The sequence below is a fragment of the Danio rerio genome, chromosome 22 (assembly GCF_049306965.1).
Source record: "Danio rerio strain Tuebingen ecotype United States chromosome 22, GRCz12tu, whole genome shotgun sequence".
In the NCBI taxonomy this organism is placed as follows: Eukaryota; Metazoa; Chordata; class Actinopteri; order Cypriniformes; family Danionidae; genus Danio; species Danio rerio.
Genome location: NC_133197.1, coordinates 20,090,961 through 20,112,500, shown reverse-complemented (window position 1 = coordinate 20,112,500; position 21,540 = coordinate 20,090,961). Strand labels below are relative to the sequence as shown.

Sequence of the window (21,540 nt, the reverse complement as noted above, 5' to 3'; positions counted from 1 at the left end):
TCCTAAAGAATAAATATTAAAGACTTACATGTAAGTTTGTGCACCCATGCAGTCCCGGCGATGCTGGAGAGTGAGATGATTCCTGGTCTGGCTGGATCCTCAGTAAAGCTGAGCGCTGCTCGTAAGCGGGCCGGTTCAGATCCGCGTCCTCCAGGCGGTTCAGAAGGAGTCAGTATGTCCTCAGTCCTGCGGGAGCTTTCGGCCCTTCACACGGCCTTGTCCCGTCAACACCTGCCCTCCGTCCTGCAGGAACAGGCCTTTCACCAGCTCGTGTACCTGCTGTCCGCATCCACCCTCAACAGTCTGCTGCTGCGCAAGGACATGTGCTGCTGGAGCCGAGGCCTGCAGATCCGGTTTGTGCTATACGCCGCGCTCTTCACATAGTATTCAAAGTGTCCAAACTGACCTTTTTTATACTACAGGGCTCTTTAATGCTTTATTCTGATTGGCTGATGGACATTATGCTGCGTTACTATAATTTCGAGAGACAATATTGCTACCCAATTCACTTATATACTAACTGGCCACTTTATTAGGTACACCTGTCCAACTGCTCGTTAACGCAAATTTCTAATCAGCCAATCACATGGCAGCGACTCAATCCATTTAGGCATGTAGACATGGTCAAGACGATCTGCTGTAGAAACCGAGCATCAGAATGGTAAAGAAAGGTGATTTAAGTGACTTTGAACATGGCATGGCTGATGGTCTCAGTCAGGCTGGTCTGAGTATTTCAGAAACTGCTAATCTCAATCCATTAATAGGAATAGACAATGGCCCGAAAAAGAGAAAATATCCAGTGAGTGGCAGTTCTGTGGGCACAAATGCTTTGTTGATGCCAGAGGTCAGAGGAGAATGGCTAAACTGGTTCCAGCTGACAGAAAGGCAACAGTAACTCAAATTACCACTTGTTACAACCGAAGGTCTGCAGAAGAGCATCTCTGAATGCACAACACGTGTAACCTTGAGGCGGATGGGCTACAGCAGCAGAAAACCACACCAGGTGCCACAATGACATAAAAGCATGAACCAATCCTGCCTTGTATCAATGTTTTAGGCTGTTGGTGGTGGTGTAATGGTGTGGGGGATATTTTCTTGGCACACTTTGGGCCCATTAGTACCAACAACATCCCTTTATGACCACAGTGTACCATCTTCTGAAGGCTACTTCCAGCAAGATAACGTGCCATGTCATAAAGCGTGAATCAACTCAGACTGGTTTTTTCAACATGACAATGAGTTCACTGTACTCAAATGGCCTCTACAGTCACCAGATCTCAATCCAATAGAGCACCTTTGAGACATGGTGGAACAGGAGATTTGCATCATGGATGTGCAGCCGACAAATCTGCAGCAACAGCGTGATGCTATCATGTCAATATGGACCAAAATCTCTGGGGAATATTTCCAGTACCTTGTTGAATCTGTGCCTCGAAGGATTAAAGCAGTTCAGAAGCCAAAAGGGGGTCCAAACCGGTACTAGTAAGGTGTACCTAATAAAGTGGCCGGTGTACATTGCATCGTTTTGTGAAAAAAAAGCATACTTTTGTACTTTTTTGAGTGTACTTCACAACAGCATGCACAAAATCTGACCAATCAGAGCAGATCAGACTCTCAGGAAGTTTAAAAAGGCAAAACTCCTTAAACACCATTTCAGAAAAGGCTGATGCTGTACGGTGCATTATGATAGAAATGGAGTGTTTGTTGGTCTGATATGCTGCAGGTATAATGTGAGCGTGCTGGAGGAGTGGCTGCGGGCTCGTTCTCTTCAGACAGGAGGCGCTGTGGGGACTCTGGAGCCGCTGATACAGGCCGCACAGCTCCTGCAGATGAGCAAGAAGACTGAAGCGGACGCACAGGCCATGGTTCAAGCCTGCAGCGCACTGACTAACCAGCAGGTGGACACTCGCTTACACTACACTACAGCATCAGATTATTGCATGTTGCGGTTGAGTCAAGATTTAAGTGTGCTGCAGGTTTTGTTATCTGCGAGCCTCATGTTATATGTATAGACATGTTGCATATTCATGACTTATATTATATTTCTATTGTACAATGACTGTTTAACACACCCACGTCTACAGTTGAAGTCAGAATTATTAGCTCCTTTGTATATCCCCCCCCCCCCAAATTTCTTTACTAACGGTGTTTCAGATGGTGAAGATCTTGAGTCTGTACACACCTCAGAGTGATCTGGAGGAGCGAGTGACGCTCAACTTCATCCGTCTGGTTCAGGTGAGAGGAAGAGTCGGACTGTAGAAAGGTGTTCAGTTGTTGTTCAGAGCTGATGGAGAACACTCTTCTTCTTCCTCCTTTACAGGCTCTGCTGAAGGGCCGCTCGGAAGGTCCTCCTCAGCTGCTGCTGGACGTCCGGCGTGTGTTTCCTGTCACCTTCCCTCATGATCCTCCAGCGCAGGTCACCGCAGAGCAGATGCAGATCCCTGAGGCCCTCAAGATCAACTTCCTGCGCAGAGTCTGAACACACTGCTCCTACACCGCACACACACACACGTCTTTCTGCTTTGATCAATCAGGAAAGGCACTTTTACTTGTTATTCCAGCATTTCTTTTATGTTGTGTTGGGATCTTATTTTAGAAGATTTATTTTTAGCTTTTTGATATTCTCAACGTGTTACTCCCTTATTAATAATAGTAATAATAATAATAATAATAATAGTAAAATACATTTAAAGCATAACTATTTTACACTTGCTATTCGGGCAGAAATAAAATGTAATTTTGTCTTGTTGTACTACACTTGTTTGAATTTTTTTCAACATTTTTTAAAACAATAAATAAATAATTTGTTTTTAAATGAAATGTAATTATTTTTAAGCCTTTTATATTTGCACTTTGATATTTTTATGAAGGGGACACATATTAGTTGGATTACAAAGTCATGATTATTTGATCAATCTCTCTTAGAAATGTTTCAACTAATAATAAATCAGTATCTCTAAAGTTTTATAATCATGTTGCGCATGTACATTTTCTTAATAAATATTATGTATAGTAACAATTGAAATATAATTGAGTTCTGCATCTACAGTTCAGTTTATTTGTGCATTTCAGTTTTTATATCAGTTTTAAATATTAACTATACACCTTAAATGACAAACACATTTTAAAAGGTTACATACACAACAATGTAGAAAAAGTGTGTGTGTGTGTGTGTGTGTATCCTTCCATCCATCCAATTATCCGTTTTCTTTTTCTTTCTTTCCATCCATCCATCCATTCATCCATCCATCCATCCATCCATACATCCATCTGTCACTCTGCCCATCCATCCATCCATCCATTTGTATTGTATCTATTTGTTTTTTATCCATCCATCCATCCATCCATCTTTTCTTTCTATCCTCTATCCATTAATTTGTTTTCCATCCATCTGTCCATTTTCTTTTTTATCTATGCATCCATCCATCCATCTGTTTTCTATTTGTTTTTCATCCATCCATCCATCCATCCATCCATCCATCTGTTTTCTATTTGTTTTTCATCCATCCATCCGTCTGTTTTCTATTTGTTTTTCATCCATCCATCCATCCATCCATCTTTTCTTTCTATCGTCTATCCATTCATTTGTTTTCCATCCATCTGTCCATTTTCTTTTTTATCTATGCATCCATCCATCCATCCATCTGTTTTCTATTTGTTTTTCATCCATCCATACATCCATCCATCCATCCATCCTTCCATCCATCTGTTTTCTTTCTATCCATCTATCTATTCATCCATCCATCCGTTTTCTTTCTGTCCATCTATCTATCTATTCATCCATCCATCTGTTTTCTTTCTAAATATCCATCAATCCTTCCATCCTATTATTTTTCATACATTCATGTTTTCTATCTATTTGTTTTATATATATCCATAAATCCATCTGTTTTCTTTCTATCTTTCCATCCATCCATCTACCTGTTTTTCACTATCTATCCTTACATCCATCTGTCTAACTGTTTTCTTTCAATCCTCTATCCATTCATTTGTTTTCCATCCATCCATCCATTTTCTTTTTTATCTATGCATCCATCCATCCGTTTTCTATTTGTTTTTCATCCATCCATCTGTTTTCTTTCTATCCTCTATCCATTTATTTGTTTTTCATCCATCCACCCATCCAATTTTTCTATCCATCCATCCATCCATCCATCCGTTTTCTTTCTATCCATTCATCCATCCATCTGTTTTCTTTCTAAATATCCATCAATCCTTCCATCCTATTATTTTTCATACATTCATATGTTTTCTATCTATTTGTTTTATATATATCCATAAATCCATCTGTTTTCTTTCTATCTTTCCATCCATCCATCTACCTGTTTTTACTACCTATCCTTACATTCATCTATCTAACTGTTTTCTTTCAATCCTCTATCCATTCATTTGTTTTCCATCCATCAATCCATTTTCTTTCTATCTATGCATCCTCCCATCATCTGTTTTCTATCTATCCATCCATCCATCCATCTGTTTTCTTTCTATCTCTCCAACCATTCGTCTATCTATCTGTTTTCTTTCTATTATCCATCCATCCATCCATTTATTTCTATTGTATCTATTTGTTTTTCATCCATCCGTCCATCCATCCATCTTTTCTTTCTATCCTCTATCCATTAATTTGTTTTCCATCCATCTGTCCATTTTCTTTTTTATCTATGCATCCATCCATCCATCCGTTTTCTATTTGTTTTTCATCCATCCGTCTGTTTTCTTTCTATCCTCTATCCATTTATTTGTTTTTCATCCATCCACCCATCCAATTTTTCTATCCATCCATCCATCCATCCATCCATCCATCCATTTTCTTTCTATCCATCTATCTATTCATCCATCCATCTGTTTTCTTTCTATCTTTCCATCCATCCATCTACCTGTTTTTTTACTATGTATCCATACATCCATCTATCTATCTGTTTTCTTTCAATCCTCTATCCATTCATTTGTTTTCCATCCATCCATCCATTTTCTTTATATCTATGCATCCTCCCATCATCTGTTTTCCATCCATCCATCCGTCTGTTTTCTTTCTATCTCTCCAACCATTCGTCTATCTATCTGTTTTCTTTCTGTTTGTCCACCAATCCATCCATCCATCCATCCATCTGTTTTCTTTCTATCTCTCCAACCATTTGTCTATCTATCTGTTTTCTTTCTGTTTATCTATCCATCCATCCATCCATTTGTATTGTATCTATTTGTTTTTCATCCATCCGTCAGTCCATCCATCTTTTCTTTCTATCCTCTATCCATTCATTTGTTTTCCATCCATCCATCCATTTTCTTTTTTATCTATGCATCCATTATCTATTTGTTTTTATCCATCCATCTATCTGTTTTCTTTCTATCCTCTATCCATTTATTTGTTTTTCATCCATCCACCCATCCAATTTTTCCATCCATCCATCCATTCGTTTTCTTTCTATCCATCTATCTATTCCTCTATCCATCTGTTTTCTTTCTAAATATCCATCAATCCTTCCATCCTATTATTTTTCATATATTAATATGTTTTCTATCTATTTGTTTTATATATATCCATAAATCCATCTGTTTTCTTTCAATCCTCTATCCATTAATTTGTTTTCCATCCATCCATCCATTTTATTTCTATCTATGCATCCTCCCATCATCTGTTTTCTATCTATCCATCCATCCATCCATCCATCCATCTATCCATCTGTTTTCTTTCTATCTCTCCAACCATTCGTCTATCTATCTGTTTTCTTTCTATTTATTCATCCATCCATCTGTTTGTTTTCCATCAATCTATTTTTTTCTATCTATCTATCTATCTATCTATCTATCTATCTATCTATCTATCTATCTATCTATCTATCTATCTATCTATCTATCTATCTATCTATCTATCTATCTATCTATCTATCTATCTATCTAGATGAACATTACATTTCATTTGTTCTGAATATAGAAAGAGTTTATAAAGTTATCAAAGACATTTTGTTTCAAATAATTATAAAACCCTAATATATTTCATTCTAAACATAAACGTGAAATAAAAGTTCATTACACAATTCATTTTTTAACCATTTATTGGAAGTAGAAACAAACCAAGGCTGGCCTGTGTTTTACCTCCATCCCCGATAAGAACGATCATATTTAGCAAAACGAAAATTAGAAACATCTTCGTATAAAAAAACCTCTCATGCTAGTACAGTCTGTACCACTACACATCAGTAATACATATTTATATATTCACAAGCCTTCCAAAAATAGAAAATAATACCCAAATATCAAAATAAACTGAAAGAAAAATCAGACGACGATTGAATATCACACCAAAGATACATGCTGGCACAAGAAGAATCTTTCCCAACATGCACTGCTTCTTATATACAGGCAACGAGTGGCTGTTTTGTGGTATTGGGCGCAGTGTGAATGACATGCTGTAATATTATTACTCAAACACAACAATACACAGCTTTATATTTGAAATCCTATCACATCATGCCAGCATTGTCCAGTCCGCAGTCAATTCAACATTCATTAACATTATTTCCTGTGGTTCAATATTACAGCAGTGAACGGAAGAAAACAAAAATAATACACATTTGCAGCTTCTATTACTCACAATGTAAACAATAATGATTTTGACTCATAGAACAGATGCATAGACTATTCGTAGAGAAATAAATATGGAGAAAAGCGGGTAAAAATTGTAGTAAAAGGTGGTTGAAAAGTTAGTTGACGTCAAAATGAAAAGTCAGTCATCGTTTTAATGAAATCTGGAGATTTCCGTGAATCCATCAACAGTTTGTTCACTCAAAGTAACGCTTCAAAATGTTCAGAGAGATCACAAATGATATAAATATGAATTGATCTGTTTAATTGAGTCCCAAAATGCCACCTGCAGCCAATCAGCAGTAAGGGGCGTGTCTTGTAACTACATTGGACATAAAAAGGGATGTGGTCTTATTGGGCAATCAGCTTGTTAGGTGTGACGTCACGTGAAGTGGCTTCCGGGTCCAAGCACTCTATCAAACTGTAAGAGGAGACTCAAAAAATGGTAAAAATAAACATTTACAAAGTGATGTAATACTTTCGAAAGTCACGATCACAAAATATATATCCATGCCTAATATCCGATGACCAGAAAGTGATACAGTTTTTATAAATTGTTAAACTACATGTGTCTGTGATGCAGCAAGTCCAACAGAGACTGTTGTGTACGCCATGATTTTATATAAAATTCACTTTATTGGTCATAAACGAATATTTTCTCAATTCAGTTGAGTAGCGGCTTGGACCCAGAATCAGTATTGCATACGTCACAACTTATCAAGCGGATGGGCATCTTTGTATTGGTGCTTTCAAGTATGAACATTGTTACGGAAATTTTGCTTAGTGCATCTTTATGTTTTTTTCATTTTCTGGTTTACACGCTATTTTAACAGTTAAAATAATTTGTAATAATCAGAAAGCATGTTCAATTGAAATCACGAAGAAACCTAATTTAATAGATTATTCTGATTGTAAGAGTGGATTCCTGAATTAAACCGCTTTCACTTTAAGATTAAACACTCTTTAAACTAACCCCAGGATAGACAAAATCAATGTCAAAGATCTAGCGGAAACTGCCTAGCATTGCTTGCGTCTGCTCTAAAAGGCTGCGCGTGAACAAACCTAAAGCACAACAGCCGACTAAAACAAACATTTTGCGCCTGCATGTTATGGTGTACCTCTCCATACCTGCAGGTGGCAGTATCTGTATTGTCATTCCACAAAGGAAATGTAAACAAAGCAGAATTTACATTTCATCGCTCAACATGGAGGGATACATGTCTGATAATCTGATAGTCCATATTATTTTATAAATATTTAAGAAATCCATCGAAATAACAGTTGGCTTCTTTGTGTTTCTTCTTGGAATGTGCCGTTTGCTCAAAGGCTGAGTGTCGGTTTGGTGTGTCCCGGGCTTCAGCAACATTTTGAAGCATTAAAGTAAGTAGTCTTTCAATGGATGGACAGAAATCACTCATATTTCATAAACTTGGCTTCATTAGTGTTCAGAAGATGTAAGTCTTCAACATGAAACTGAGGTAACAATGAACAAAAACTGAACGAATCCTTCAGTGATTCAACTAATAATCATTAATTCAATCGTCTCACCTTATATTTTTACAAGAAGACCGACAACATGGCTAGTCTTTGCCATTTAGCACAATAGAGCATGGAATTACCACTATAGGGCATTTATCCGACTTTATAAAGCGATTCCCTTGTGCTTGTCTAAAATGGTGGATGATTTGGCAGTAAAATGGCAGGATTCATCAACAGTGGCGATGGCAAATCTACACAACTGTGATTCTTTTGAAGTGTGAAACCAGAGATTGCTTTAGTGGATTTGCAGACGGGGGAAAAAAGGCCCCATTTGCATGACACGGTCTGACATTTCAATGTGATTCTATAAAGTGAGATTTCACTGAAACAGGCAGCTCTGGTGTCTAATACAAGCAGTGTTTGTCAGTCTAGACTTGCACATATACATCGTAGAAACCGTAGTGCCTTATCATGCCAACAAACACTGGATAAACCGCACAGGCACTCAAAACATGAACAGATCGGAAAACATACACAAAAGACAGGACAGAGGAGGCCCTGTGATTGAATCAAGATCATCTTTACAAAGTGTTAGTATCTTGTAGTCTTACGACAAGCGTCATTTGTAGGATTTCCTGCAAACCTCTTCCCATTGTCGTTCAACAGGAAAAGCAACCACTCTGCTTTCAGAGGTCTATTTGGTTGTAGGTCTATTTTTTCGCAATTTTTTTTCTTGTGCTTTTAAATAATTGCATAATGTTTGACCCATAGGGGGTTTTGGTCCCTATTAAGAAGGATAGGGGTGAAATGGTTGATATGCAGTGGAGAAACGATACCCTGACATTAACACACCCTTTACTGGGCGTAGGAATGATCGACAAAAGGCCGCACAAAATAGGTTTTCGACATCATTACATGAAAGAAAAAATAGTGTTTGACAAATCATGGCACTGTGTAGCACTCTGTTGTGTTTACATGCCTTAATCTGGTTTTATTTCATAGACACATTTGCAAAAAAAAATCTTAATATAATAAATATAAATATACTTTTAACATAGATTCTTTATTATTACTTTTTTTATTATTATAATTTGAAATAGATTTTATTTTTAAATAATATTAGATTTATATTTTGAGATGTGTGAGCAAATATTTAATATGTTTTTTTTTTTGCGGAATAAATAGATAAATATGTATTATATTTAAGTATCTTTTGGCAGGTTTTCTTGGAATATGCATTATAAAAATCAAGGTCATCACAAACATCAAGTATTTAAGAGATACAATATCATGTGTCTGTTTCATGTGCCAAATTGTGCTTGTTAAACAAGCCCTTACTGGCAGGTCTAATGGCAGTGCACTGAATACAAATATATAACTGCTTTGTCACGTAAACGGTTGGTCATTAAAGTGAAGAACCAAAGATGTCTTTTTTCTATGCTCTAGTGCAACATCTGAACAACAGGGGGCAGTGTTTACGCCAAAATTACCATGTCTCGCTAGCTACTTCCTGGTCTTAGCTCCGCCCCTCCTCAGCAGATCGCTGGTCAGATTTGAGCTTGACAAATTCTTTCGCAACATCATCGTTGTTGCGCTGGGACAGGATTCGTAGAACTGTCAGGCCGGTTTCGTCCATGTGAATACGTTTACCTAGCGGTAGCCAGCATGCTACGCTACCTCGTGGTGCTACATCCTTCAGCTGCAGTACTGCCATGCCAACGGTGCGGTCCTCTCGTGCGAAGCAGTAGTCTTTCACACACACCTGAAGCTCGTAGCATTCCGGACCCACTTCGTTACTCAGCGTGCTTTGTGAAAGAAGCAGTGACACCAGGAGTTATGGTTTATTCAGGACGTGTAATGTTGAAAAATTGCAAGAAACAAGTATAGGTCACTTACAATGTGAAGGTCTCATTGTATTTTGGAGCCCAGCTGTTGTTCTTGGACTTGGTGGCGTACTTCCTCTTCTTATCGCTGAGATGAGGGCCAATGATGTAGACTTCCACAAAGGGCCGGAAAATTCCAGAAGTCTGCCACCGTAGGTCATTTGCAGCCACCACTATAAAAAAATGTTTTTTTACACATATTTAACTTGCATCTCATTACATAATCAAAAACCAGAAGTACCAATCAATCACAGATTGTACAGAAAGTTACATTTATGGCAATACAGCAAGTAACTAGGGCAGTACTCTTCTTTGTACCCCTACAAGGTTCTCAGTATTACCGTAAGGGTATGAACCTTTTAAGGGTACATTTTGATTTCCCTTTTTGAAAAAAGGCAAGTCCTCTGAGGAACCAGTAAGTCAATGCAAGAATATCAGTGACCTTAACAGCAGCCCAACTTTGCTGGAAATGTTTTGAGGCACTTGACAAAGGTTTCTAGATGATTTTCAAAAGGTTACATCAGCGTGGTGATGCGAGGAATTAAAATGGTACCTTTAACTTTTTACAATGTAGGCACTCTACTGATATTATAAATCTACTTGTTCATTTGAGGTACCTAACAAAACAAGCTAATTCTAGAAACCTCAATAGCAGAGATGAGAAAACCTAGTGTAGACTCCGCTTGATCCTTCTTGCTGAGGATCTGTTCCAGCTTGAGGGACCGTTTCGGGTTTTGCAGATGCATACACAAAGAGAAACTATTTTGAAGTTTGACAAAGGTTTACTGAAGAACTTACAAGAGGAAACCAGGAACTTATAAGAACTCTCCAGCGAATGTCAAAAGCTCTTTTAGTAACCCTACTTGATATGGCTTTCTGGAAGTTCCTGCTAGGGATTCCATGGTGACTAACACCATTTTTATCATGAAGGCAATGGTTCCCTAACTCTGTCCTTCCAGGACCACTGTCTTGTAGTGTTTAGCTCCAACCCCAGTTAAACACATGAACAAGCTCATGATAGTCATCAGGATTACTAGAGAGTTACAGGCAGGTGCATTAGCCACAATGGATTGCAGCTAAACTCTGCAGGATAATATACCAGAAGAGCAATGTTGACAAACCCATGTGTAGAACTTTCACAAGATATTTATCCTATTATACTGCAACATTTAAGCTACTTTGGAGACAATTTTGGGTCACTCAGATTGGTACAAAAGGGGACACATGGTTCAGCTTCATTAGCTATGAAACACACCTGCTTTCAGGATTACTTGAAAACCACTGGCAGGTATGTTGGATAAGAAGTGAAACCAAAGTTTGATGGATGTTGGTCCTTTAGGAATGGAGGTTGTTCAGAGGGTTTGAGCAGTGTAGAGATTCAAAATGCTGTTTCATTTTTTATAGTCTAGGTCATCGCATCTCAAATAAAAGATAAATAAGCTCTAAGAAGGACACAAGAACGTCTACAGTGCTGAATTATTAATCTTCATCCTTAATCAAACAACTAAAGAACATAACAACAGTTTTTGGGATCACTACAGTGTACAGGTAAATTTGGGTTGGTTAGTGCAATCGGACAAATGTCAAGTGTTTTGCACCGAGGATCTAGAGCAGACTTGCCCAATCCTGTTCCTGGAGATCTACCTTCCAGCAGAGTTGTTGTGGTATGTGGTAGCATCAATGATTTCTACATGAGTTCATAAGACTGCAAAAATCGCACTGTGTACTCCCAGCTTTGAAGAGGTAATCAAACCTCAAGCTTTACTCTTTAACCTCAAAAGCCACTACTTACCCTTTACTGTAACTTTGTGCTCTCCAGTATTAGGATGAGTGAAGATCTCCACATGGATAGATACTTCTCCAACTGCATCATCAACACCAGTACCTGCAGACAAGGCAGCGCAGGTCAACACTCCATTTCCAGCCTTGTAAGATAAGTGTGCATCATATACTTGCATCAGTATGGCTCAATGGAACTTATAATCAGTGCCTTAATAGATTCAGTAACCAGCAGAGTCATACAGAGGCAATGTATGCTTTGAGCTGACAGGATAGCACAGAGGTTTAAACAGTGTAAGAGTGTTGAACCTTGGATTCAGAGATTATTAATAGTATGAAAAGGAACTCTTCAATGTTGGAGTACTTGTTAAATACAAACTCAGAGCTTATTTAAGTTTTGAATGAATTCAAAAGTGGACCTTTTATTTGCACAGTGCTTTAAAAGTTCAAAATGTATGATACCGAACGCACTGAGCTGAACAAATTTGACTTAACATAATTGAGGCGACACATTTATTACTTAAATAAGCCCCGAAAGTGATTGAACAAGCGATCCCGGCAACACATCTCTGGATCTGAATTTGTGAGGCTTGGTCAAGCATAAACATGGGTGAACTTTATTCCAGTGTCTGCGATCAATTTTCATGACTTGAAATAATTAATGAAATTAGCTTAAAATACACAGACAACCAAAATAAAGCAATGCCTCACAGGACTCTTCGGCAAACAAGTGTTTCAAATACAAAGAGACGTGTATCATGAGTGTACCATCTGCACACAGGCAGTGTGGGCACACTTGAGTTTCATGAAGGGTTTATAATCAGGATGGGGAGGGGGAGAGCAGTCCTATCGGTCCAGTCATTTATGGAAAGGAAAAGACAAGGAGAACATCTGCTACTGTATTTTACTTGGTTTCAGTGCAGGCAGGTACATGCGGAAAACCACTTCCATTCGCATTCAACTCCATTCACACTCATGGAAAACTGCCAAGGGGTTTAGTATACGCTACACCAAGGGTGCCCAAACTCGGTCCTGGAGGGCCGGTGTCCTGCATAGTTTTGCTCCAACTTCCTTCCTTGTTTGGAAGTTTCCAGTAAAGCTTGGAAAAGCTTGATTAGCTGGTTTAGATGTGTTCTATTGGGGTTGGAACTAAAATATGCAGGATACTGGCCCTCCAGGACCAAGTTTGGGCACCCATGTTCTACACTACTTATAATGGCAAACAATTCTTGCACCTGTGCTTTTAAATGATTCAGTTTCTGTTGAGTGATCCTATGAATCATTATCCATGCAACTAAATCTCAATTAAAAGGCTGAAACTTTCGCATCTTTCTGCTGAATTCAGGTCAGCAGCAATCATGTAATAACTAAAAAATGGAGTCCTTGCTTTCGGCATCTGTTATGTATGTGCGCTTGTCAGAGAAACAGGCTGACAATGCTGTTTCCTCAGAGCAGAAGTGTCTGAGCAAGCAGGGATTTGGAAGAGCTCAAACGTTAGCAGCACGCTAACAGTAATGCTGACGGATGTTGATGGAGCAATTTTTGACTACACCTAAGCAAATAACATCTGGATAAGCGTTCAAGGTCATTTTTCACAACAATAAATACAAACACAGAGAAAACAACAAGAAATGAACTTTAACAATGTCTTTCTCGAGCATAGCAACATCTAAAATGATCATTGTGATGCAGCACAAACTGTATTTCAAGATATAATCATATACATCCATGTGCAAGTTTTCCCAGGGCCCTTAAATGCCAATTTAGGGCCATCTGGAAGTGATGTGCACTGACAGAAAGCACGTCACCTGACCTCAGGGGTTCTCTCTGATTGGCTGAGGGAGGGTTGTCTTGTTATAATGAGCCTGAGGGGTGAGACCAAAGGGAAAGGAAACCGCGTTTCGTAAATCGCGGAGAGCAACAGAACAGACCCTGCCTGTGGACAAGCTGAGTCAGTCGCAATTAATGTCACGTCTACATTCGACAATGTGCTCGGAAAAATAACATTTGGTCACGGTCTCTCACTCACTTACTCACTGACACTCACAGCTCATCATCCGCAGTGCACACATGCACCTCTCACGCTGCAGAAGTGTGTGCATTCCTCATTCACTGCCATTCAAAACACACTTCATCCTGGGCTTTTCTTGCTGCTGTAGAGTCAAGATACATTTCAGACCAATGTATGTGAACATACAGCACGTTCTTCCCAGGTACTCGTACATGCAAGGCCCTTTCTGGGGGGGAAGATATGGGTGGTCGTGTATGGCAAGCCATTTTAGTATTTAAGCCATAAAATGCACTTCCATCTGTTTTCATGCTACTAGTATTTATTATACCTACTAGCATCTGTTTTATCAACTATTGGTGCTTATGCATTAGCTTTAAGTATTGGATTTTTAGGTAATGATTATTCTTTAGATACTAGTACCTTTATATCAATACCAGAACTTATTAGTTAGACACTAGTACTCATTTATTAGATGCTACTATTTAAATATTAATATTTACTAAATAGATAATAGTATTATTAGTATCATTTATCACATAATAGAAGCTATTCATCAGACACTAGATCTTTTTTTCTTACTAGCACTTGAACTGAATAGTTCCTGTAGAATAAAAAAATAAATTGTTACTAGTACCTTAGAATTAAGAATTAATTAACCTTAAGATAAATACCTAAAAACCGCACTAGAGCCTAAAAAACAACCTTTAAATGTTTTTTTAACCCAAAATAATCTGCAATGGTATCTAATGAATCTAAAGTAATATCAAAAAATCTACACTAGTACTAAAAAGATTCTGCACAAGTGAATAAGGAATAAAGAATCCACACTAGAACCTAAAGAATTTGACCTGATACCTAAAGAATAAGCAATAGAACCTAAAGAATCTGCACTAGTACACACAGAATCTGAACTAGAACTTTAGAAAAAATTGTAGATAAAGAATAAGCACTAGAACCTAAAGAATCTGCACTAGTACCTAAAGAATCTGAACTAAAACCTTGAACTCAGTCCTGGAGGGCCATTGTCCAACAGAGTTTAGCTGAGCTCCAACCCTTATCAAACACACCTCTCTATAGTTTTCTAGTGATCTTAAAGACACTGACTAGCATGTCTAGCCTTTTTTGATTAATTTTGGAGCAAAACTCTGTAGGACACCAGCCCACCAGGAGCAAGTTTACCCATGCCTAAGAATAAGTACTAGAACCAAACAGATCTGCACTGGTACCTAAAGAATCTACACTAGAAATGAAAGAATCTGAACTAATACGTACAGAATATGAAGTAGAACCTAAAGCAACAGAACTAGTAACTAAAGAATAAGCACTAGAACCTAAAGAATCTGCACTGGTACCTAAAGAAGCTGCACTGATACCTAAAGAATCTGAACTAAAACCTAAAACTCAGCCCTGGGGGGCCATTGTCCTGCAGAGTTTAGCTGAGCTCCAACCATAATCAAACACACCTTTCTATAGTTTTCTAGTGATCTTGAAAACACTGACTAGCAAAGTGTTGGAGCAAAACTCTGCAGAACACCAGCTCTCCAGGAGCAAGTTCACCCATCCCAAGAATAAGCACTGGAGCTAAAAAAATCTGCACTGATACCTAAAGAATCTACACTTGAAATGTAAGAATCTTCACCAATACCTACAGAATATGAACTAGAACCTTAAGCATTAGAACTAGTAACTAAAGAATAAGCACTAGAAACTAAAGAAACTGCACTTGTACCTAAAGAAGCTGCACTAATACCAACAGAATCTGAAGTAGAACCTAAAAAATCTGAACTAGTAACTGAAGATTAACAGAATCTAAAGAATCTGCACTGGTATTTAAAGATGCTGCACTGATACTTAAAGAATCTGTAGGAGGGTCATGGAGGGCCATTGTCCTGCAGAGTTTATGAACTCGAACCTAAATAATCCGCACTTGTAGCTAAAGAATATGCAATAGACCCTAAAGAATTTGCACTAGTAGCTAATGAACAAGCACTAGGACCTAAAGAATCTGCACTGGTGCCTAAAGAATAAACATTAGAAAATCTGCTGTTGTACCTTAGAAATCTGCACTAGAACCTAAATAATCTGCCCTTGTATCTAAGGAATCTGCACTAGAACCTAAATAATTTGCACTAGTAGCTAATGAACAAGCACTAAAACCTAAATAATCTGCCCTTGTATCTAAGGAATCTGCCCTAGAACCTAAATAATTTGCACTAGTAGCTAATGAACAAGCACTAAAACCTAAATAATCTGCCCTTGTATCTAAGGAATCTGCACTAGAACCTAAATAATTTGCACTAGTAGCTAATGAACAAGCACTAGAACCTAAAGAATCTGCACTGGTGCCTAAAGAATAAGCACTAGAGCCTAAAGACTCTGCACTAGATCTTAAATAATCTGCTGTTGTACATAAGGAATCTGCACTCGAACCTAAAGAATTTGCACTAGTAACTAATGACCAAGCACTGGGAACTAAAGAATCTGCACTAGTACCTGCATAATAAGCTCTAGAATCTGCACTAGCAGCTAAAGAATAAGCATTAGTAGCTAATGGAATAGCTAATAGTTGCTTAAAATTGATGCTAGTAGCATGAACATAGACAGTAGTACACTATATGGATTAAATGTTAAATAGGCTTTCCACAGGTTGTGGGGCATGCGACTGGCCCGTTGGAATGGGAGGTGCATGATCTGATTGGGGTGGATCACTGATTGGTTCTTTTGTCATGAAGGGCACTGGGCCCCACGTGAACGTACCCTTCTCAGGGTACACGTCTTCGCTTTGGGTGAACCTTACCCCTTTCCCTCCATGAACTGTTCAAAGAGAAGGAGAGGACGCAGAAAAATACAGAAAGAAATTGAGAGCACATTGTGATGTGGATTTGAGAGAGGAAAAGGGAGAGGCAGAAGAAAGAAAGAAAGAAAGAAAGAAAGAAAGAAAGGCAGTCCAACAAGCTAAGCAAATAATAATAGGAGTGTATTTTCAACCTGCTGTAGCTTTTTAGACAGATAAACACACTTGCTTTCATATTTTTTTTTAATTCTTAAATGAAGCAGTGACATTTATCCTTAATTGCATTTACATGAAGATCTATTAAAATGGCTTTGCCTGGGGCATCATAACCTAAAGTGTATCAGGATTCCCTAAGTGTGTGAGAGACAAAAATGATAGAGATCAGATAAAGCAGGTTATTATAGTTAATTATATTTTATTATATTTAGATTATATTTTGTAATACTAATATATCTTAAGCAAAGTAAAATACTTAAAACCAAACAACCAAATATGTAAACAAAAAATTGTAACTTTGCATAACATAGTGTTTAGTAAAAACAAATACATTAGAACTTATCTGCATATCTTTAGATTTTATTAAAGACTAATGTACAGCCAAAGTCGAGGAACCAAAAAAATCATTTTTAAAGATGCAGTGAGCGAAGTGTGCACAAGTCTTACCCTGTGTATTCTGAGACTGAACAAAGGTCTTGATGAGTTTGTCGGTAGCCTGAGTGTAGAGAGACAGAGCGTAATGTAGAGACTGGAGATCTGGACTCTTCTCCAAGAACGTCTTCTTCAGCCCCACACCTCCAGCATGGAAATATTGCTGAGAAACCACAAAACACCACACTCTGCTTATTAAACTGGGAGAGATGAACATTTTAATTGCCTCAAGATCTGAGCGAAGAGTCATAGCATTGCTTGCCATCTTGGATTTAACAGCTTGTAATTCGGATTTGACAATAGCCCCTTTCACACATACAGACCTTTCCGGAAAATTGCCGGCAATTTTCCGGAAAGGTTGTATATGTGAACAGGTCCTTTTTGAAAATACCGGTAAATTCGTTCTGGCTATTTTCCGGAAAGAGAAGTTGTAACATTACCGGCAATTTGCCGGAATGCTGCGCTGTGTGAATGCAGAAGGAAGATTGCCGTAATAAGCGCGTGCACGTCTAGAACGTGCTGACGTGAGACGTCTGCTTTAGCCAATCACAACAGTCAGACGCATTTACGTCCGCGCGGTTTGTGAGAATAAAAGCCTTTGAATATTTTACCAGACACATTTAGCTGCTAGAAGTTAGTCAGAACACGTTTATATGTTCTTCTTAATGCCAACTGTGTAAATAATCATCGATGAGATGCTTATGATAAGCCGTTGTTTGTTTACCTTCAAGCCTTGCGTGTGCCTGTGAAACAGCCTGTGAGCGCCAGCACACGCACATATTATGAACATCTCGACATGTGAAAGTGATCCAGCGAAAGTTGTTCACAATATTGATCATCCACAGAGTTTGCAATTTAGTCAAATGTTTACAAATGCAAGCGCAGCCGTTTAAAGCTCATTTTTGGTGAATGATGTCAGAATTTACCGGTATTTTGGAATGGATGTGTGAATGCTCTTTTCCGGAAAAATACCGTAACGTCCTCGCCTGTGTGAACAGCGCTTTTTTGAATTTACCGGTAAAGTCGTTCCGGAAATTTTCCAGATTTTTACCGGTATCACTGTGTGAAAGGGGCTAATGTCAAATTTGATTACTAGAACATTTTTCTGTTCTGTTTGAATGAGAGCTGTAATTTCCGTTTAGATATATGTGGTTAGCTCAGCTTTAACCTTTGTAAGTCAGTGTGTTCGGTTGACTTGGATTTCATACTAGATGTGTTAGTATTAGGGTTGTCACGATACTGGAATTTGATACCAATTGATACTGAAATATTAAAAACGTCCATTTCCCGCTAACATTTGAGCGCTGTTGAGCACGTTCTTAAACAGCACTGATTTGCCGCTGTGTTCATGTGCTCAACAGAAATTACTGTGATTGGTCGTGAAGGTAATTAGTTCACCGAAAACACTGCTGTTTACTACATTTAACCACAGATACAGAGACGTTTCAAATAGACAGCTGGTTTGTCTATAAGCTGACTGTCACCGACTCGGTCCCAGTCATTCCCCTCGCTGGCCAGCAGAGGTCATCATCACCGGACTTCTAACATTACATTATCCCCAAACACTGATTGCAATACACCTGCAGCACATCTCACTGATTACCCACGCACACACATTTAAGCAGCCCAAAGACTCACCTCAGTGCGAAGTCTTGTTCTGCCCTTGCTGACATTTCTGAGCGTTCATACCCTTGCCTGATCTCCCCGTTATTACCTGGACTGTTCCTTAACCTTGCCTTGCCTGCCACCTGCCCTGAACCCTGCATTGTACCTCGACTTTTATCCACGCTGCCTGCCTCGAACCCTGCCTGGTAAATCGCCTTTGATCCACGTCGCCTGCCTCTGACCCATGCCTGTTATCACTATCCTTGACACCCAGCCGCCAGCCTATCGACCCAGTATTGCTATGTTTGATGTGAGTTCGCACACTAGTGCTTACTGTGTGATTGTTATTAAACTGTGTTAAATAAATATACTGCAAATGGATCCCTCTGTGTCAGACTCCTCGTTACACTGACATACGAGCGATCTGCTGATGAATCACGGCTTTAAAATTTATCTGTGGTTACACTCAGTAAACAACTGTGAGTTCGATGAACTGATCACCTTCACGGCCAGTAATAGTCATTTCTGTGGATCGCTAAAAATGTTCGCGGGAAATGGAGGTTTTTAACATTTCAGTATCGAGACAACTAGAGGTGTGAACCTATACTGGTCTCACGGTTCGGTTCGGTTACGATTATCATGCCATTGATTCGGTTCAATTCGATATCTCGGTGCATCACGGTGCATTGACGATGCTTTCCATATACAGTGTTATATTTTAGGGGGGAGGCTATAACATGCTGTCTGTATAAACACACAGACACACAGCAACACACTGTCTCTCATTCAAACACATTCACAAACATAGACAGCATCAAACAAACAAACACACACACGCACACACACACACAAACAAACACACTTAAGCCCTTGCAACAGGGAGAGCTCGCGCTGAGCGGAGCAGAAAAACAAAACAAAAAAACCCCAAAAAAATAAGCACTTTTCCGACGGTCCCTTACAGAGAGCTCCTCTCAGCGCGAGCTCTGCCGGCTAAAGTAAACGCAGACTGCGAGGGCTTAAAGGGAGCAGTGCTCGTAATGTCGAGCGAAAAAAAGAAAGACAGCTGTAAAACATAACCAGCTTTGTCTTTCTGTAGGAAACACACTTTAGATCTTTTTAGGGTAAGCGTTTTTTGAGTTATTGCCGTCTATAACTGAATGTGTGTCAGGAAAATAGAAAACAAAACCAACTGAAGCGTGCTCGTTTCTGGCGCCCCACTGGATATACAGCGCCCTAAGCATTTGCCTATGGTGCCTATGCCACGGACCGGCCCAGAGTTGGCTGAGTGTTGTAAATAACGGAGCTCACCTCCCTCGCGACAGAGCGCATAGGAGATAAATGACGTCACGACATAATAACCGGTTATGGTTATTACTGAATCGATACCGAATTGTCCGCGTCTGCATCGCGGTGCACCGAAGAAACAATTAATTTTGACACCCCTAGTGAAAACCCTAGTTAGCATTAATTTGCTTAGCAGTGGTTTTCTCCGTGAAGTTTTTATATTTGCGTAGTTTGCTCACCATTTGGATTTATAAAGAAACAAGCCAACTTATGTAGAGTAGTGAAGTCTTGGATATGTATGGCTCATTTTCAATGAAAGAGCCTGTCAAAGCTTTACTCTGGATGTAAAATAGAATATTAGTGTGCTGTGGAGAGTAAACATATATTTATGTAGCCGACTGATTAAAGTTATTTTGATCCTTTTTTATTTATCCTTAAGGAAATTCATATTCTACCTCTGCAGTGTTTGCCACTAAAAATCAGTGGACGACATAAGCTGCGTATGAAATCGCTTACTACTCAATAGGTACTGCATTTGAATTCAAATGTACTACTTGACTATTAGAAAAGTACGTTCAATACAGTATAAATGCGATTAATATGAATGGAACTCCGACACACCACAACCATTTTGTCATGATCATGTGACCTACCCAGTGCCCATTTATGAATTATCTCTGCTGCATCATGGGATAGCATTGCATGCATCGGATGCGTACTTCAGAGTCTTACCAGAAGAAGTAGGTCGCCCAGGTACTTCTTACATACTGTGTTTCGAATGATTTGAATTCGGACATACTACTCAGCTCCCATACTGTTTTAAGTGTACTGTATAGTATGAAATAATGCAATTTCGGACGCAGCCATAATGTTGACAATGAGTTCTTCCCTCACCTTTATAGTATCCAGCGCTAACTCAATCACTGCACACTGTTTAGGCGACAGTGCCTTGGCCTCCTCACGAACCATGTGCTCCTACAGAAACAACATTTTTGATTAAATACAGAAAACACAACACCAATCTTGCAAAGGCCTTGCTAAGTTCATCATAGCACCTGTGTTTTGCATTGCTGTTTAATTAATAGGAAAATAAATAAAGACAGAAACTGATGACTAAATCAGAATACAACATTTTTATTAACTAGCCTGCATCCAACCTTTCTTACCTTAAGCTTGGAAAGCTGACCGAGTTCCTTGGCTGCGTTGAATATGAGTTGAGTGCCCTGAAGGAAGATGGAAAGCAAAACGGAAAAGCGAGAAACAGAAAGAAAGAGGATACAGAAGAGAACAGAGGACATTAGTCAGATCACTGGGTTCGACAGGGTTGTAGACAGAAATATCACATCACAGAGGTCAAAAACAGACAGTCTCAAACGTCAGACACGCACTCGCTCAACCCCAAAACACACAGCCACTCGTCGACACACAACTGTTTGTGCAACAGAAGACACTAGCTACAAACAGAAGACAGA

General features: G+C 38.9%; 2 protein-coding genes and 1 long non-coding RNA gene across 5 annotated transcripts in view; 1 reads left to right on the top strand and 2 right to left on the bottom strand.

The window, feature by feature from the left end:
* Window positions 1-2,379, bottom strand: part of LOC141380318 (uncharacterized) — a 7,893-nt gene extending 5,514 nt beyond the window's left edge. The window contains exon 1 of the long non-coding RNA XR_012398150.1: window positions 29-2,379. This is a non-coding gene — a long non-coding RNA (uncharacterized lncRNA). The remainder of the gene's footprint in view (window positions 1-28) is intronic.
* Window positions 1-3,025, top strand: part of si:dkey-110c1.10 — a 33,751-nt gene extending 30,726 nt beyond the window's left edge. The window contains exons 32-35 of the mRNA XM_073937791.1: window positions 53-353; window positions 1,724-1,898; window positions 2,155-2,235; window positions 2,321-3,025. Of these exons, the coding sequence (XP_073793892.1) occupies window positions 53-353; window positions 1,724-1,898; window positions 2,155-2,235; window positions 2,321-2,479 (716 nt within the window). The 3' untranslated portion in view covers window positions 2,480-3,025. The remainder of the gene's footprint in view (window positions 1-52; window positions 354-1,723; window positions 1,899-2,154; window positions 2,236-2,320) is intronic.
* A 6,211-nt stretch (window positions 3,026-9,236) lies between these two features.
* The window catches only part of unc13a (unc-13 homolog A (C. elegans)), a 59,565-nt gene continuing 47,261 nt past the window's right edge, over window positions 9,237-21,540 (bottom strand). The window contains exons 38-44 of one of the 3 annotated variants that reach the window (XM_068216356.2): window positions 21,235-21,291; window positions 20,963-21,043; window positions 17,195-17,342; window positions 16,495-16,551; window positions 11,740-11,832; window positions 9,961-10,120; window positions 9,237-9,869 (exon numbers count right to left, since the gene is read on the bottom strand). In XM_068216356.2, the coding sequence (XP_068072457.2) occupies window positions 9,581-9,869; window positions 9,961-10,120; window positions 11,740-11,832; window positions 16,495-16,551; window positions 17,195-17,342; window positions 20,963-21,043; window positions 21,235-21,291 (885 nt within the window). In that variant the 3' untranslated portion in view covers window positions 9,237-9,580. The remainder of the gene's footprint in view (window positions 9,870-9,960; window positions 10,121-11,739; window positions 11,833-16,494; window positions 16,552-17,194; window positions 17,343-20,962; window positions 21,044-21,234; window positions 21,292-21,540) is intronic. The other 2 variants (XM_073936672.1, NM_001045165.1) reach the window with 2 other exon arrangements.